Here is a 19957-nt window from a genome sequence, read left to right as displayed (position 1 = left end):
TAGTTCCTGTTTGCATTGTACTCATGGGTGTACAGACAACTATTACCGGATTACTTTGATTTTTAACTTAAAAATGTGATGATTCTCAGGTAAGTTCTGGAGTTGTAAGGAGCGTCTTTGTCCTATGATTTCATTATAAGCATATTTATGGATGTTTATTCGCGATGGACGTTGTAAAGTGTTGAGTCACACTGAATCTCAGAATATGTGTAGGCCATCATCTGTGTGTTTAGATTTGATTGAGTAACGACTGAGAAGGTAGGTAGCTATAGTACTACATGCACTTGCCCCAAACTGCAAAGTAATTGAGTTTATTGTCATAAAAGACTAAAAAAGCAGAAATATTCAAATTTGGGAAGCTGGAACCAGTGATTTTGGGCCATCTTTGATTAAAAAAAATGTATTTAATCGATTAACAAATGTTAAAGATTAATTGACTAATTGTTTCAGCTCTAATTAACAAACACACAAACCTTGCGTCACAGGGAACACGTTCCTGCTGAACAATCTAAAAATGGATTAAGACATTTTAATTACCTCCTTAATGACTAGAGGACATTTCCCACTTCACCTCCCGCCCAGCCAGAGGAGCAAAGAGCCTTGGGTAAAGGGCCCCCGGCTGGCTGGGAATGGGGCCATCTAACTAACTGTGTCAAGCCAATAGGCAACATCTCCCTGCAATAGTCTACTGAAGTCTTACTCATTGCAGTGAACTGGGGCATGAAAGCCCATCAACAAGCTGCAGTACTGCGGTCTGACCAGCCAGTGGCGTGCATGGGCCAGAGGGGTGTTCAGTTGCGTGTGTTTGCATGTGTGTATGAGTGTGTGTCTAGATACTGTCTGGATGAGCAATCCTGTGAGGCGAGGAGTGTGTCTGAGAGACAGAGGGGAGAGTGGAGGAAGCGGGAGGGAGGAGGGGTGGTGTTAGGAAGAGGGAGCACAAAGCCACATGAAGGATGGAGAGCGTCCAAAAATGTGACTAAATTATACTCATTTGCCATGAAAGGTAGAAATGAGAGACAACAGGAAAAAAAGAAAGGACGATGAAGTTGGGTACTCTCACATGCCACAGCTTGAAAAATGCAAGTTAGCACGATGTCCAGACATGTGAGGGATGCCAGTTTGATGCACGGTCTGCCAGGAGGCCTTGCAGAAATTTGTGTGCGGCATTGGAGGAGAGCTGGAACTAGACATGTCTAGACAGTTGTTTTAGAGACCAGGCAAACTTGTTTATTAATGTTTCCACCTCCTTCTCCCACTGTCACTCTCTGTTGTTGACTCTGCCTTGTCTTTGTTTCTCTCATATAAAAAACTCTCTCCCACTTTCCTCCTCTCACTCTTTCTGATCTCTTTCTCTCTCCCGTCTCTGTGACAACAGTGTTTTGTTTACTCCCTCGGCTGGCAGTGTACTTATTGTACGTGCTGCTCTGTAAATATTTTTCTCCTTCCCTCATCCATTCATCCATCCACTCCCATCCTCTCTCTCTCTCTCAGATAAAGGCAGCAAACAGACTCCACCCCCTCTCACCCCCTCTCCCTCTCTTTTGCTCTTTCACACACACTCACTCTATCTCCCTCTTTCATGCTCTCTCCCTCCCTCACTTTCTGTCAGTGTCATTCTGTAGTGGAAATGTGGAGTGTCTTTCTGTCTCTCTGTCTGTTTTTCCAGCCCAATTCAGCTGAGGAAGGTAAGACCTAAAACTTTTGCTTCAATTTGTTCCCATTAAAATCAATGATTGCATGCATGCGTTTTATGGGTGTGATGGAGAATTTTCCACAATGCGCTCCCATCATGTGGTCATAATGAGTCCACAAGTAAAGGATGGACACTTGGTGTGCTTCTGGATTAGCGCTCTAAGAACGTGGCTCTCTGGGAATGCTGGCACTTTGATGTGTGAAACTGTGGCGCGTAAGGCCGCACGCAGCACCTCGAGAAAGTCTGATTCATTCTCAATATTTGGGGCTCCACCTCCAGCCCCCTGAATAATTACCACTTTTCCTCCTGCTCACACAGCCCTGTGTGTGTTAGTTTTGTGTGCTCTGTATTATGTCTAAGTGTGTTTGTGTGTGTGTGTGTGTATGTGCATATGCATGCAGATGCTTGTGTGAGTGCCACTGTGGCAGCACATCAGATAGGAATTTGCTGGCATGCAAGTGCCAGGTGCGTGCCGGGGCCTATCAAGCGCCTGCAAACAAAAGAATATGGAAATAAGGCAGGAGACAAAATGAATAATAAGTTGCATAACCCGTTTCTCTTTGCCTGTGTATTTGGCCCTCCCCAAATACAGTTGACCCCCCACCACCACCCTCCCCCATGTTGCTCGTGATCTCACGGATGTGACAGCCAGAGACCCCTGCCCCCTCTCCAGGATTTGGCCCCTTGTCTCCACAGTCTCTTTAATGAACGTGTGTCTCATTTGCTCAGCTCTTAATTCTCTTAACTCTTTTTCTACATAAATGGAAATATTAGATTTCTTAAAAAGTGCCGGAGAGAGAGAGACTGTTTGGAAAGGCTGAAGTGAGACTCCATCTATGAAGTGTTGTCAGATCAGAGTGGGCTGACTTGAGAAACCTAATGATGATTTGATGACTCAAACTGCCTTTATATGTGTGTGTGTGTGTGTGTGTGTGTGTGTGTGTGTGTGTGTGTGTGTGTGTGTGTGTGTGTGTGTGCATGTGCGTGCATGTGCGTGTATTCTTATAGGTGCATGCATGCTTTCGTGCCCATCTATACATAGCTCTTGTTCCTACATCCTGTCCCCAACACTTGAGAGGGTTTCAGCAGTCAGCACGCAATTACTTTCAAAAGATCCGGCTGCACATTGGAAAGAGCTGCACCTGTTCATGCTCATCTCCCATTGGATTTAGTTTACTGCGAGGTGTGTGTCAGTAAGAGTCTTTAACATTTTTAACATTTTACATGTCAGCCTCATGCCGCATTATTTGAGCTGCTTTCGTAACAGATGGCCTGGACTAAGATGAGACAGAACGACAGCGAGGGAGAGAGGCTGCACAGTGTTACTGGCCTACTGACTCTGTGTAATTGATATAGAGCTCTGCGTAATACAGTATTAACCCAATAGCAAGGACATGCATATAAATCCACATAAATTGAAACATCAAGTTATGTCACGAAGGGAGGATTTGGCGTCTGCCTCAGCTTTGATCGCAGTAGATGACGTGTCTGTCTGGACTGATGTGTTTACTCTCTGTCTTTCTATTGTTTATTGTCTGTCTACTGCTTTTTAAGTTTATTCTGTGTATCCAACACTAACACCCACTATTCTTGTCTGGTTTTACACCACAAACTATAAAGACGTGTCCTTTTTTAGTCTTTATTCCTTGCAGTTAAAGTGTGAGTTGAAGAGTGTAAAATCTATTTTGCTGCGTCGTTGGATGCAGACAAACTACAGAGCCTGTGAGAGGCATTCAGTGGTTCGCTCTGCGTAAGTGTTGATGCGTTCGCCCACAGCCATTGTTGATGTGTGGCGAAGCCAAATGGCTGGCCTCTAAATTGTTGGATCTGTCGAGGATTGCGTGTTCGCATAGCATTAACACAGCACATTGAAGGAGAGGCACACCTGATGCCCCTCCAGCTCTTCCCGTCATGGATGAGTGGAGCTGCAGTGATGCTCACTGAGCTATGCATATCCAGATATTAACCTTGTATCATTAATGAAACTTATGTCCTTTTACCCTGAAAAGTAAATGCAGTCAGATTTTGACCAAAAGGTGACACAAACTGTTGACTAAAATGTTTACCAAAACTGATTAAAATGTGGAAAAATAAAAATTCAACCAAGTGAAATGGTTGAAAGCAAATTTGCAGGTGCTGTGGTAGAAATTAACTAAATACTCCAGTACTGACTTAAGTTCAATTTATATGTACTTTACTTGAGTACTTTCCTTTAACAATACTTACATACTCCACTATGTTTCAGAGGGGTATATTGCACTTTTTTCCCTCCACTACATTTATAAGACAGCTCCAATGCAATGTTATAGATTAAAACAGTTTTTCCCAGTGTTGGGCAAGATACTTGACTACTGTAATCAATTGTTCTTTAAACATTACATTACTTTACTAAAAACTCTGTTAAGATGCATTACGTAACACACTAAACTGGACATTTTAAATTTTACCTGCTCTCAGGTGGTTGAAACTAAATTACCGCAAACCTAGTTTGGCATTTCTATAATGAAGCTTCTTGTTGATGATTGGCTTACACATACAAGTTATCATTCTAGCTCAAATTAAGGATCTAATAAAGTTATATATAATAATAAATCAAGTACTCTTACTTTGATACACTGAGTGCATTTTGCTGCCAATACTTCTGTCCTGTTGTAGATTTTCAATGCAGGACTTAGTGGTTACACTTGTCACTCGCTATACTTACATTGTAGTATTGTAACTTAAAATTAATGAAATGATCTGAATACCCTCCTCCCCTCCACTGGTCATCTGTACAAAGAAATACAGTAGGGTGTATAAACTTTGAGTCATGTTGACAGTCTCACTTTAAGGTCATCTGGGCGATCTGGGTATTAATTAGGCCGACTGACAATCCTTATACTGGGTGTTTTAAGCCGCCTTTTCAGGACATGATACATTAGAGAATGTGTGATAAGAAACTAAATAGCATGCTTGTCACAGTGGGAGTGCAGCAGGACGGATGCCACTAACAGCCTTGAAAAGCTTCCTGTTCTCATCTCTCCTGCCTGCATGTACGCCGAGCTGCAGAAAGTGAGATCACATGCTGGCGGGGAAGTGGAGGACGCAGCATCCCCATCATTGACACTACAACACTTAACTGTGGCCGGGTGTTATTTTTAACAGTGTTTTGCATGTAATTCTCAAAAGCAACATCATTTTCTGTGGCTGCTGAGAGCTCTCTAATGACATTAGGCCACTTTTCCTCAAATGAACCACATATCTGCCATTTGTGATATGAGAGGTTGAAGCCCTCAGGTGGCTGTGAGCCAAGATTCTCTGCTTTGAGTCAGTCTGTGTCATTGCAGATAGAGTCACAGATAATACGCCTCTGCAGACATGCAATGAGTTAGAGCCAAAATGGAACTGAAAGATGAATGTGTGGTATGGACTGCTGTGACACAGAGGAATGTCGTTTGCAGTTTTCAATTTCATGTTAAAGTTGCACTTGGCAGTTTGCGTGTTGGCATCAACTGAGAAGGGTGAGAGCGAAGTTTGATTGTTGAAGGCGTCACTGTTTAGAAATAACACAATGAGATTACAGTGAATTGATCTCTTCTCAGGTTTACATTCCTCCTTCTGAGTGAGTGCTGGGGGTGGAGATGGTGATGAAAATATGTACAGAATGTAGCAGCTTTGATTGTAAGTCTAGATTTCTTTTGATTGAGAACTCAAGCAACTTTTGTATTTCACCCTTCGTAGGTTTTGATTCTATATTTCCACTATGTGCACATTACTTTACCCCAGTGACCAATTAAGTAGGGGGAGGGATACATTTCTCTGCTGTAGCACCGCTGAGGGCTGAGGAGTATTTTTCCACACGACAGTGTTCAGTGGGTCTCGTTAAATTCTGTCAAAACTGCTTCCTTCATGACAAACCCAAGCCTTTCTAGGCCAAAAATACACAACCAATACGTGTCTGAAATCATGTTTTAGAGGGGCTGGTAGGCAGTTTCCAGTCTTTATGCTAAGCTAAGCTAACCGGAAGAAAGTGCTTAGCTTCCAACAGACATGAGAGTGGTACCAGAATCCTCCATCAGACCTGCTGGTCGGATGATCAGATGGCTTTGGAAAGCCCTTTCCCACACACCTTCTTAACTTCTGGTATGGGGGCCTGTGTACGGCAATTTCTGTGACTTTTCAAAACTGATAATCCACACCCGCTTCATGGCGTGATTTGCCAGGCTAGTGGTGGTGTGACTGTAAGCTGAGTTTGAACTTCTCTCTTAAGCTCTCTTTTTTTGTTACACAAGCATTTCTGTCACTTTTCATGTTTACAACCGACTGAAACACGATAAATGCCTTCCAGGAGAGACTGTCTGAAAATGTGCGTTATATGTGTTATCCCCCCTCTCTATGACAACCGACTTTTCACCCTGCCATCGAGATTAGCCAATCGTAGCGAGGCCGGAAGACACGTCTTAGAAGTAATTCTTTTTTAGCAAAACCCGGCCTTAACTCTTGTGTGAATAAGTGAATAAATGCATTTCCTAAAATGTCGAACTATTCCTTTAAGATGTAGTTACCCAAAAGCATCCCCCAGATGGTAACCTGACCAGGCTTATTTTTACAGAAGTCTTGTAATCAAGGACGTTGTCGTGAAATTCCCACATACCTGTGCCTGTTGCTTCCTGTTCAGCAACTCGTTGCAGGCATCTAACCTGGTTTAAGTGCTGTTTGTTGCAGCTGCACTTTCATTCAGCTTAACCGCCAGACAATTTTTGATAACTCCCTTTGACATGTGCATGCTTATTTCTGGAATCGCGTTAATCCCCCGTCCTTCCTCACTCCCCCGCCATCCTCCTCCTGCTGCCTCTCTGTCTTGGCGTATCACTCACTCGCTGTGGTTGTTTGTAATGATGGTTTGGTGTGGGCCTTGTCCTTGACTGACTGTCTGTGGGTGGGAGCATCTGGAGCGTATAAAGAATGGGTGGAGATGGGTGGATGAGTGGACAAAAGAGAAAACACAACCTGACCACGGCTGAGAACGCTTGCAGGCACTGTGGGAATTTTTTGCGAAAATGTGTGTGTGCCTGTGTGAGCTCCTGAAACTTGCTGTTACCTGTGAGTTTAGCGACTCTGTGTACTCTTTGCAGGTGCATTTACTTTGGTGTTAAGGCATATTACACACTCAACACCCCTCCAGTCTACGTTAATATTAACACCAAATTTCTTTGCTGAGTGCTGCGGGGGCTCTATTGCCTGGAAAATGTGCGGTAAAGTAGCATACATCGGCCGTCAAAGAGGCGTGACATGAACAACAGCACTACACTTAGCGCTGGAGAGTGTCGATGCATGCATGGCCACACAGAGAGGCGAAGTGTTGGGCAAAGAGGAATGGATAGAGAGTGGAGAGAGGGTCACTCAGCTGAAGTGAACACTCCAGTGGAAGAGGGGACAGCCATGAACTAATGCAGGTCACCTCTGCACAACAGAAAATAGTGTTTCCACCCACGCCACAGACAGAAAGAGAGGGGGAAAGAGTGAAAGAAGCACATTCATATGCACAAACACAATCCTATCCGCCTCTACGCATTCCCGTTTCATAATCCTGCCTTTTTCATTCTATTGTTTTCTCTGTATTTCTCTCTGTGTATCAAAGCGTATCCCAAACAAACAGCAGATCTGGCATCAATAATGGAGCAGAGCGTATCTCCTTATTTAACACACAGACATGCCTACCCTGCTGTCACTTTTTAGATGAATAATACACACATGCAGAGAGGGGGAGATGAAAGGGACAAGGGACAGGATGGAGGTAGAAAGGGGGGAAAGGTATTGCTTAGAGTGAGTAAAAGACCAGAGTGGAGCAGGAAGACGTGAGAGACGGCGTGCATTAACACAGCACTCAGGTCCAGATTGCAGACTCAGCACTTCTCCAAACTGTCAGGGACAAACTTTGAGTGTCTCAGATGGACCAATAACAGAGATGCTGTGGCGCAGTTGTCTGAGAGTTAAATAAAGGGGCTTTTACTGCCAAGTGGACCTGCCAGCAAGTGTCCCTCTCTTTTGTTCAACTTTGTCTCGCGCACACACAAGATCCAGTAATGCCTCAGCTCAAGCTAATCCTTGAAAGGTGTGCGTAACATGGCACTCAACGCTTATCTTCGGGTGTCGTGGTGAATTATTCCTCATGCTAATGTCACGCATTGAGACATGCATGAAGCTCTTTGAACACTCCTCCATGTAATCATCATGTACAGGTTTGTCGTGGAAGGAGCGGAGGCGACGTGAGGACCTGTGGTCCCCAAGGCCCCATGACAAGAAGCTAAATAGTAGAGGCATAAATATTAATGTCAAAATAGTTGGCTACATATTATTTATACATGGCTCTGCCCTGAAGCTCACAGTTAATTGAATTTGAAATGACACATTTGCAGCATTTGTGCGTGTGTGCGTTCTTATCTGCTATAAATAGGATGGTGCTTAATGAGGTCAGAATACATATGTGAGTGCGTGCGTTTCATGCATGACATGTTTATACATATAATGATCATTTATTGTGTTGAAAGATGCTGGATGGTTCTTGACAAGAGAAACTGAGCTCAGAAAACAGATCAATAGGCTGTTTCCGTGTCATCACACACAATGACAGGTGTTGCTATTAGTTTTCCACCCCATTTATATCAATGAGGGTAGGCTAAATGACAGAAACACCTCTCTCTATAATGCATCCTCCAAAATGATCAAAAAGTTGAATCAACAAAAAGGATTTATTGCAGGTCTGTTGTGTTAGACTGCTATATTTTCAGCTAGGTGTTCCTAAAATAAAAGTAATTGAGTGTATATCCTGCTACAGATGCATCATCAAACAAAGCAGGAAAGGTGTGTCACAAATGGAAATGATCATTCTTCTGAAAGACTTTAAATGCACCAAGCCAGGATGTCTAGTCTTCCCCCTGTAGCTGATTTTTTTTTTATCTTGATCGGCTCTGCGATTCCAGCTGCCAAGCTGTCCAGACATACGCTGCACTAAAAACTATTTATTCTGATGCCTGTGGCTGCATATAATACTTGCTGTCGCAGTCCATTTGTATTCGTTCTTGATACAATTCACATTGCTCCAAATCCTGGAGGACTTCCATGGAAAATGTGTGAGTTTAGTAAGATTGACATAACGACAAGCTAGTGGGTGAAAACATACAGACAGACTGGGGGGGGGGGGGGGGGGGGGGGGGGTAAATGAAGGATTGGAGAACAGATTTGCAGGGCCTCCATCTGTGGGTATAATCCTAAAAAAATCTGTTTACAGCACACTCTGAGAACAGAGTGGAGGGGTGGATTTATGTCACAAGCTACAAATGATATCAGTTTGTTATTATTTGATTTATTAAGACGAAGAAAGGCAGAGAGATGCAGTGTGTGTGCACAAGCCTGTAGCCCTGAGAAATAAAAGCTGAGCTATCTCAGTGGGATGTTTTGGCGAGACAGGGCACCTTTTCAAATCCCATCCTCTGTGTGTGTGATGATTATGTAGATAATATATTTCTGCCACTCTTTGTCTGGTTGTCAGAGGGAGAAAAAAAAAAAAAGAGACCCTCCTTTTCTCCAGTGAACGATGCTGTGACATGAAATGGAAACGAAAGAATAAAAATTGCATTACAACATTGTGGAGAATCATTTATTTGTAAACAGAGGCGGATGGCAGCTGCCTTACACAACGCCGTGTGTGTCTGCAGCCCTTTAGGTGATTAGTGTCGTGCTTGGTGAAATCAGGCGCTGTGTGTTCTTCTCCATTAACTCCATCTGTCCGAGCATCCAAACCTGGAGTCTGATGTTGTTGCCACCTCTGTGTGCACGACAAACTTTGGCCTGCGTTCAACCGGCGGCTCCTCAGCAGAAATGAGCTCAGACTGTGCCAGACTGAAGGAACGGTAGCCGCCACGGTTTTGGAATACTAATGGAAAACTCAAGGGCTTCAGTTGTGTGTGGGAAGCTGCCATGTGTCAGCACGCAGCACTTTGCATTAAAGTCACTTTGTGTGTGTGTTTTCTGTGTGTGATTTCTTTGCTAGCTTGCTTTTTCAAGCACTTAAACCTAAAAGCAAATTATGGAAAAATATACTTATACCATAAAAAAAACATATGCTTTTCTCTTGCTTTCACCCTAGATCATTGGAAATGTGCAAATGTCTGTTAAAACCTTAAACTAAAAGGAAACCAACACTAAACACATTGATGAAGGTTCCCTTTGGGACAAACTACAAGAAGCATCAGCTTGCTAAGTTTCAATATAATGTGACAGTGACTGTTATGGCCTTTTAAAGTTGGAATATTTGACCTTTTATCACAGTGCTCCATCAGGTCAATCAGTTTAATTTTTTAAATACCAGAACTTTGTGCCAAAAGGCATCAACACTCAGTAGTATCAGTTATTAGGTTTGACAGATGCACACAGCTGGAGCCCTCCCTGATTTTATTGCACGGAGGAGAAAATCAAAGAGAAATGTGGACAAAACCTGGACCTGCTCCACCGACAGAGCAGCTTCCAACTTCTTGTGGTATTTAAAAGGCTAAAAGACTGTTTGATTGTAAAAGCACCTATGTCGCAAAGTTAATCTCAACTTCAGCATCACAGCAGCAAATCCATGTTTTAGCTCTTGATGGCATCACAGAACCACACAGTCTGCGATTCAGGCCACAAGAGAATATCTCGTGATCACAAATTCTGTTTCACAGTCACTTCTCTTTTTTGCCGCTCACTCTGTTGAAGTTCAACAGCATTAAACTGGAAGCTGCACACCACGTTTGTCTCTTTTCTCATACCTTGTCTTTGTCTCTGCTTCCTTACCTGTCAGTGATGCTGCTGGACACAACAGAGTCTACCTCAGAGCTGGGCTGGACCACCTATCCAGACACAGGGGTAAGCAGGGAACTCGCTATCAATGTGCTTTCCAGATGTTGCAGCATTAAAGTGGTCATGTTGGGAGGCCAATCAAATGTGTTGCACACATGTTACACATGGTTATGTTTTAAGTGTGTGATTATAATCACATTGTTTGTTGGGCTTTGTGGTGTAACTCTAATGAGGGATTAAACACAAGAATACATAACACTTAAAAGGTATCCTTATTGATTAATCTGCTCATTATTTTCTTGATTAATGTTTTGGTCCATAATCTGAAAATAGGGAGAAATGCTTATAACCATTTACTTGAGCTCGAGGTAATGAAGCATATTCAGGTTTCTTTTTTTTTTTTTTGTATGACCAACAGCCCCCCCTTTAGTTTACTTGCTGAGTTTCGCTCAATTCCTGGATATCTACGGGATCATGATTATGTGATTTGATCCTATCGACACTCAACAGTTGAGCCAAGATAGCCTAATACTACCCTTAAACTTATACGTGAAAAACATAAAAACTGGTCTGTTTAAGACATTTATTAGTTTCTGACTCTAGGAATGTGAAAGACCCCAAAACTATTTTATCTTTGAACTATCTCTTCAACCAAATCTATCAAATGCTATTTTATGTCTTCTGCTTTTAAGACTAATGTAAGAACTACCGTAATATTTTTTTTAACTTCCATTCAAGCCTCCCTGGAAACAGTTTGGAGCCCCTGTGGGGAGGTTTGCCTCCCACTTTGAAAACCTCTGACTTAAATGATTAAATGATGATCAAAATAATTGCCAGTTTCCAAAGTTACATTAAAAGGGTTTCGGTGAAGTTTCATTAGAGATTTTATAAGATTAGTTAGTGATGATTAAAGGTCCTGCAAGTAATTATTATGACAATGTAATCACATGTACCCCATATTCAGAAAAAAAGGCTTGTAGTTGAAGAATAATCATTTGCATTTTCACACATCAAAATCAAGCATTTCCGTTCTGCTAGCTAGTGCATTTTCCAAGGCTGCATTGATTGCAGTGATTCAAATAAACAGCAGGCTTCCACAAAACCTTCTCTGCTATGTTTGCAGTGGACACCACCCTGCTGCAGTATGCAGCGAGTTACAGACCTCAGCTTGAAGATTATAAATTTGGTTATAAATGGTTATGCTTAGTTATGGGTTAAGCTCAGGGTTCTTATCTTGCAGACTGTGTGTCATCTGACATTGATTGGTGGAGCTATATGAGGGTGTCACACAGCCTGAGAATGAGCCAGGTCTCACCTTGCCTGTTAGACAGCCTTGCTTCGGTCCCTGCTGTGTTTTCATCTGTGATGAGTTTGCAGCGATTGAACCATATATCTCCCATTCTTAAGCTGCTTTTTATTTGAGGTTGTCGCATCGCCTTGAGCTGCGTAAATATGTGTATGTGTGTGTGAGAGTGCATGTGTGTGTACTTGCGTGACTGTGCCAGGGTCAACTCCAGGGTCAGTTAAATTCATTCATCTGTGAGTGATTGTGGCTCAGTTCTAATATGGCTCATAATTACAGACATACATCGCCTTCATTGTCATCATCTTTGAGATAATCAGTCAAACTACATGTGAGAAACTGTAGCACAGTACTTATAGTTGTTACTGTCTGTGGAGGAAATTACTTTGCCAATTACTCCACCAGTGCAGAACAATATTACAATATTACAACTACCACCAGAAAAAGATGAAAATACAGTAGTCTCCAACATCTGGCAAGCATATGCACTCAAGCCTTTCTTTTATCTCACCTTACACTAAACTTTAGCTTTACGTGCTGTCATTATCACCCACCTGGCCTCGGGTGTTGGGCCATAATTGTACATGATGTTTGATTAATTAGGGCCTTGTGTGTGTTAGGAATTTGTGAACCATGATGGCTGCTGCTAATAGGAGGCCATCCATTTGTGTGTGTGTGTGTGTGTGTGTGTGTGTGAGCTGCTGTGTGTGCGTGAGTGTGTGTTTGAGAGAGAGCTGCTGTGTGTGCGCGCATGTGTGTATGCGTGTGTGTGAGCAAGTCAAGCGAGTTTTTTTTTCCTTCTTTATGGTCCCTGGATGAGAAGTGCTTCTGAGATGGAGATATGGTTATTTGACCTGGGGCATCAAGCTGAGAGAAGTAGAAAGACAGACTAAGAGAGGGGGAGAGAAAGAGGGAGGTTGTGTGCGTTCTTTTTTTTAACCCTTCCCTCACTTGTCTCTTCACATCCCATCTTTTCTTTTGCTGTAGGGTCTGTGGATATTCTTTGCTTCCTCCTTCTTCTTCTTGCTCTCTTACCATCTTTCCATTCTTTTAATGTACTGACAAGCAGCCCCTCCACTTCTTTGTCTCTGCCTCTCTCTCCCTCCTTTAATCTTTCCTCCCTTTGCCATTCACAGTCCCAGGACCACTGTGTCTCTGCTTCATATTCTTCCTTTGATCCCTCAACTCAATCTCCACTCTGCCCCTCATTTCCCTTCATTGTCAAACCAGCAGACTCTCGACTTCTTACTGTAGTCTTTGCTTTTTTCTCCCCTCCCCTCGTTTTCACACACTATTCTTCCATTGTGTGTTTAATTTGTGTGTGTGTGCACATGCATATGTCTTGGGGTAACTGTGCGTGCCTTTCTTTGCGTCTTCGTGTCCGTGGTTGTGTCCGAGGCCCTGCCCCTCCCTGCCCTCTATCACTAGAGAGATTGCTCTCTGGCTCTCTGGCATTTCGGTTCAAATTAAATCACAAAGATGAGTCGTCCCTATTTTTTTTTTTTCTTTCTTTCCAATTCTTCATCCACCCCTCCTCCCCAATCTGCCCAGTTTTTTTTCTACTTTCTGTCTTCATGAGGGAGGGAGAAAACAAGACAGGGAAAAATTGGGAAGGGAGCGGGGAAAGGTGGGGGTTTGGGGTCAGAAAACAACTGAAAGCTGTGTTTTTTTCACTAAGGTACAGAAGCAAACGGCACGCAATGCCACACACAGATACCCCCCCTCCCCCCCGCATCCCACCATGTGCTCTCCGTTGTCCCCTCCATGCGATTCCCCTCAGAGAGTGAATCACGGCCCGGGAGACAGAAAACTGTCCTTTCACTCCATTAGACTGACAACGCCTCAGACTCTTTCTATCTGCTCACAGATCTTATTATTATTCCAATTTGACCAAATATGAATGCACTCTCTCATGTGCGATGCTACAAAGACTTTTGTCCATACTGGTTGTCAGAACCACACAGAGAAAGAGACATGAGCATGCAGAGATACACTAACACACACACACACACACATCAAATGTACCCTGATAGGGTGTCAGGACCTTTTGTCCTCTTGCTATTGTTGCAGGGAGAATAATGATGATGAAGCCTAATACATAATTCCTCTGTGTTACAACAGAAACCCTGCTTGTCACTCAGGGCTATGCAGGCTTAAAGCAGAGCCTTTTCATCCTTGGAGGAACCGTACTGTATAATTGGTGAAACTAAACCCTGCCCCTACTTTACATTTTGACTCATGCGACAGAGTCTCATTCAGAGCCATGTCTCTGTGCTGCTGGTTTTTCTCCACGAAGGTACAACTCATATCCAAAGCCATTTGTGCATCTACAAGTATTCCTTAAAATACGACAAAATCTGCTTGTTTTATTACACGACAGCTGCGACAAGGCAGACACACAAGTGCCGGCCACTCGTCACATGTGAACAATGATACACATACTCAAGCCAAACCAGTGCAAGAGAAAATCTAAACACGTTCCACTTTATAAAAGTGAATTATTATAACATATTGTTCTACTGCTGTAACTTATTAAATTGGAAAATAACAAAATATTTTAGTATAATATTTGGCTTTCTGGTTTTATTTGCTGAGAGCCCGCCTCCATCCCAATACAATGGAGGTGAATGGAATTTTGTTTGTAGTGTTCAAAGCTTTGAAGAACACATTTAGGAAATGATACATTGCCATGTCTTTTCAGAAATGCCCTTTATGCGCTGGATAATCCACAGAACACATTATTAAGCATTTTCATCCTTTGAAAACCCCCTACATCGTGTTATTCAGAGAAATCAGGACACATGTTCTGAAAAGATATCTTGATATTGAAATGCTTTCGCAATGACAATGCTGATCTGTTGGTCAGTCGGCCCACCACTTTGGTCCAGGCTGAAGTATCTCAACAACTATTGGATGGATTGCCATGAAATTTTATATAGACATTCATGAATTCTAGTCACACAGATAATCCCCTGACTTTTCCTCCTCCATCAGCAGGAGAAAGGTTTCACTTAACCAGTTAAATATCTTAACATCTATGTATTGGGTTGTATTTGGTACAGAAATGTATGGCCCCTAGACCATGTAGCCCAATGACTTCCTGTGATCTTTCCTTTAGCACCACCATGTGGTTGACATTTATAGTTTTGTGCGAAATGTCTTGACAACTTGGATGGATAGCCATGTCCAATACTAGAAGAAATTAATAACCTGAATGACTCAAGTCATTTAATTAACTACAGTGGAACATCTATTGTGGATAACAAGGACATATGAAGCTACATCAGTGGGAACAGTGAATAACTGCTTTCTACTTGTGGATTCAATACTATACTATGACTACATACTCAATGGTGTATGTGTGTGTGAAATCAGAAAAAAACAAATTCTCTACTATACTTATCTCACTAAGGATAAAGATGTCAAACAACAGGGTGCAATGTTAATAAAGGACATGACCCACACGTCAACAACACTGGCAATATGCTCAATATTTACCTTGCAACATGTAAACCATCTTTGAAGATATAAGGAAGATTCATAACTGTGGACATACCATAAACACACCAAGGTTTTTACAGTTTACACAGGCTGATTCTAGAGCTCCCTGCATAAGATCTTGTTTCTCTTTTACAAGGTTGAGTTTACACAAGCTCATAATATTGTTTTTGTGTCTCACAGTGGGATGAGGTCAGTGTCCTGGACGACCGGGGGAAGCTCATACGAACCTTCGAGGTCTGTAATGTCAACCAAAATCCCCGTCAGCAAGACAACTGGTTGGCTACACCTTTCCTGTACCGCCACTCTGCTCCACGGGTGTTTGTCACGCTGCGTTTCTCAGTGCGTGACTGCGCCAGCCTGCGATCACCATCACCCACCTGCCGAGAGACACTCACCCTGTACTACAAACAGGCCGACTCCCAGAGAGAGCTGGAGAGGACCTGGGTAGCTGAGGTGAGGCACGAGAGCAACACTGAATGTGCTACATCACAATTACCATAGCTTTGTATTTGCAAAGTCTTTTATATTATTATTATTATTAGGAGTAAGTTACACTGATAATCATTTTGTCTTGATGAATGACCCTAACAAGAATCTAACAGATTCCCAGGATTCAATTTTAATTCTATCACAATCACGTGATATAAAAGAATAATTGTGCAAGATCTTGTTAGCTTGACACCTCTGACAAGCACAGATAAGCCATTTTCCAGCGTCTTGCAAAATTCAGTTTGAGTCTCATGTATTGCAATACCAATGTACCCTCATTCCCAGGCTAATTGCTTCACAGTCAAACTTTTTTTCCCCATCAGACAAGGAGACTAAAAATTTCTTTCTTCAAAATCTATTTGATGAACATAGGGCATCCAGACTTGGTGGTCCAGGAGCTCTAAGACCAAACTTAGTTATACAGTAATATACTGTAAGTGTTTATGTCACTAAATGGAGATGTATGTATCACTAAATTAACACACATAGCACCACACAAACTACTTCTTTCTTACAGATTCTTACATAGAGATTTGGCTTTTAGTAAATATTTACACACAGACAGGTGATGCTATCAGAAACTGTAGCTAACTTAAATAACGGACAAAACTAACGTTAACTTGCTAATATATGAGAGAGGTAATATGGCCGACATATCTGACCTGAGACTTGGGAAACTGGAATGTTTTTCTTCAAAATAACAGTGTATAATCTCCCCTAATTACATTTTATGGTAACAACATCAGAATAAATAACTAAAAGGCGTTGGTTAGGTTAGCATAATGAGATATTTCTGATTCTCTCTAAGCTGGATGAATACCACTAACTTTGAAAGATATATTTATCCATGTAGTTGTAAATAAAAAGTGATACCTTGAATTATTTTTGACAGTTATTTTAAAGTTTCAGATGCTACAGTTGGATTTACACAGTTCTTTTTTAATGGTACGGCTTAAAATGTTCAGCAACTAAGATGCTCTGATTTCAACCGAATTTAACAAGGATTAATTCCCCTCAGTTTTGTATATGTTCTGATTTGTTCGCCACTGCTTGAGGCGAACAACCTTCAAAGAATCATTAAGCACAGTAAAATGCAATTTTCATCGATGTAACGCTCATGTCACACCAGAACAGCAAAACCTCTCAACATATGAAAAGGAGTAATTGTATAATCATTGAGTATTGTTTTGCCAAAAAAAGCTGTTGAGATTGGCAACCTCTTCAGGCCACACTGGTGTTAAGCACATACTTGTTGAGGACTATGGTTTACAAAACACTGTGGTCTCCAGAAATGTCACTTCAGTCCCACTAATTGCATCTTTCAGGCACAAAATGTAAGACAGTGAGCATTTTAAATTCATCGCGGGAAATCCTCTGAACCTCATGTGCTGTCAAATAAGCAGTTAACGTGTTTTTTTAGTGACTGACACTTTTTAGACGTTTTACTTATTTATGCATTTAGTTTCAACTGAGTCTGAGTCTTTCTGCTGAGTCTGAATTGACTGAGCTACATGTGCCGTCATAGTCACGGTGGGAGGGATGCAGTGTTTGTATAGATGAATGCATTCCCCCTTAGGGAAGTGAGATGCTTTTTAAAAATGCAAATCAAACCCTGATGAGAAATCAGAGGAGGGTCACAAGATCAGGAAGCACTGCAGCGCTGAAAGCCTTTGCAGGGACTTGAGCACGAACCCCCACTGTGACCTGCATACATCTAAGTCAACGTACTCCTCTCACTAAACTACTTCATATTATACATGCATCTGGGAAATATACAGCAAAACTCTGAGCTTGTCTTTCATCTAGTTATTTTCCCTCTTATTTCAGTTTTTATTTAATGCACTGTATGTTTCCAATCCTGGTTCATCTATCAACTTGCTTTTTTTAACCTCCGTAATTTTCCTCCTGTTTACTTCTTTCCTTCCTGTTAACCACACGTTCTCCCCATGCTATTTTGTGTTCACTTGACCACTCATTATCTTTCCCTCCACTGTCTGCTGTCAACTCTGCTCCTTCCTCACTGCAGTCGTCCACTGGAGAGAAGGACACCAGGGAGGGTTGGGTGAAGATCGACACCATTGCAGCTGATAAGAGTTTCTCCAAGGTGGAGCCCAGTTCACCTCACCAGTATCAACCCAACAGATACAGTCGAATCAACATCAAGACACGCAGCTTTGCCCCACTCACACGGAATGGGTAATTATCACTGTAAAACACTTTGCCGCTCATGTTTTACCAACATCATTGCTCACAAGGGGTGTGAATGTATTTCCGTCTTAACATCTGAACGCTGTTTCAGATTCGTCCTGGCAATCGTCGACAGTGGTGCTTGTGTTTCCCTCATGGGTGTGTCTATCTTCTACCGTCGCTGTCCAGCCACCAGCCTCTACTTGGCATCCTACCCGGCAACTCCCTCAGGGGCGGAGCCGACTGCCTTAGTTCCCGTGAGCGGGACATGTGTCCCCCACAGTAAAGCACAGGGAGGCACACCCCCTCGAATGCACTGCAATGCTGAAGGGGAGTGGATGGTTCCTGTAGGAGGATGTGTCTGTGATGAAGGCTATGAGCCCAATGTCAACGGATCTGCCTGCTTAGGTAAGTCTGAGGAAAAGTGATCAGCTTGATTCCTATGGAGGTGGATGATCTCGACATCATGTCCATGTATCGTAGCTACAGTATATCAGCCATGTGGTAAAGTTGGGTGACTTGTGAGAGACATATTAAATAAGGATTGTTCAAAATTGATCCTGACTTTAATCTCTAATATCCAAACATCTATTCATTTACATTTATTCATTTAGCTGATGCTAAAGTGAAAGCGACTTGCAATTGCTATATATATCAGAGGTCGCACACCTCTAGAGCAACTATAATGTCTTGCTTGTCCATTGTGCCACCCACATTATTCATCACTACCCTACACTATTCATTAGACCCTCCATGCCTGCTAAAGCCCGAAGTCTTTAACGCTCCAGTTTTGTGATGCAGGCATTTATATCAAAAATGTCTCAATCAAAACTCCACTCAAAGTTACAAGATATTTGTTCAAATTAATTTGAGCACAACGGGTAGCCTAAACATAAACTGTGTCGCAGAATTGATGTTCTGTTCCTGCACGCTGCCTCCGCTGCTTCCCTTGAAAAAGCTAGCAAGTCAAGCAGTTAACGGTTACTTTTAGCCACGATTTTTGTTTCAGATTTTATGGTTTCAAATCCAAAAGCTTCCTCACATCACTTTTCAGATGTTTTTTGGTGTCATTATGATCTGTTCAGCAGGCATCATTAGTTTGATCCATTTTGCGCAAAAAGAACAACAATAGCTAGTAGTGGGTCAGATGGAAGAGCATTTATGAATGTTGAATTTAGAATTCAAACAGTTCATTACAGATAAAATATATTTTAAAAAAATTCTCATATTCAAACAGTAGTTAACAATTCTAATTAAAAAGGGATCCACCCATTACAAGTGACTCTGATAAGTGAATTTCTCCTTATAAATGCACAAAGTCTCTCTTTCTGGAAAACTCATTTAAACTAAAATGTCCAAAAACAAATACTGGTAATCAGTCAACATTTTGGGACAATTTTGACTTTCTGTCAGTTCTCTTTTTAGTTTTTCCTGAGCTACAGAGAAGTGGGTGTCTGGATCAATACCAAAAGGAGCTGCTGTCACTCTGATACACAACTATGTTTGATGTAGAGACCAGAGGGAAACGAGGGCAGGCAGGTCAAGTCAGGATGAGACGAGAGGGGGAGAGGCAGTATTGTATCCACGCAGGGTATTTTTGGCAACATAAGACTTGCAGATATTGTCTGTTATCAATGTAGTTTTATAGACATACCTACAGAAATACAAAGCTGCTATATTGATGATTTTACTTTTAGTTTTACTGTTAACTTCAGAGGAGATACACATATTGAGGAGCACACAGCTTAGAGCCAGGTAGGTTCAGCAATTGCAAGTGTGCAGTAAGTGGGTGATTGTAGGTGGGGTGGGGGGGGAGGAGAACAAAAAATTTAAGAGATGTCCAGATGGACAGGAATGGATATAGGGAGAGAGCAGGAGGAGGGAGTGAGGAAGAGAGGGAGGTAGCCACAGTGAGAGGGATGTGACACATTTAGGTCATGGCGATGTAATGGCCACTCGTCTGTGAA

At 42.2% G+C, this 19957-nt stretch overlaps 1 protein-coding gene across 2 annotated transcripts in view; it reads left to right on the top strand.

Moving 5' to 3' along the window:
• The first annotated feature begins 1608 nt into the window (after positions 1-1608).
• Positions 1609-19957, top strand: part of ephb6 (eph receptor B6) — a 35630-nt gene continuing 17281 nt past the window's right edge. For both annotated transcript variants that reach the window (XM_046045024.1, XM_046045023.1), the window contains exons 1-5: positions 1609-1688; positions 10512-10576; positions 15495-15767; positions 17830-17999; positions 18103-18398. In XM_046045024.1, the coding sequence (XP_045900980.1) occupies positions 1631-1688; positions 10512-10576; positions 15495-15767; positions 17830-17999; positions 18103-18398 (862 nt within the window). In that variant the 5' untranslated portion in view covers positions 1609-1630. The remainder of the gene's footprint in view (positions 1689-10511; positions 10577-15494; positions 15768-17829; positions 18000-18102; positions 18399-19957) is intronic.

The sequence above is a fragment of the Micropterus dolomieu genome, linkage group LG03 (genome assembly GCF_021292245.1).
Source record: "Micropterus dolomieu isolate WLL.071019.BEF.003 ecotype Adirondacks linkage group LG03, ASM2129224v1, whole genome shotgun sequence".
In the NCBI taxonomy this organism is placed as follows: domain Eukaryota; kingdom Metazoa; phylum Chordata; class Actinopteri; order Centrarchiformes; family Centrarchidae; genus Micropterus; species Micropterus dolomieu.
The sequence above is the reverse complement of the archived record's forward strand: the minus strand, read 5'-3'. Positions and strand labels throughout refer to the sequence as shown.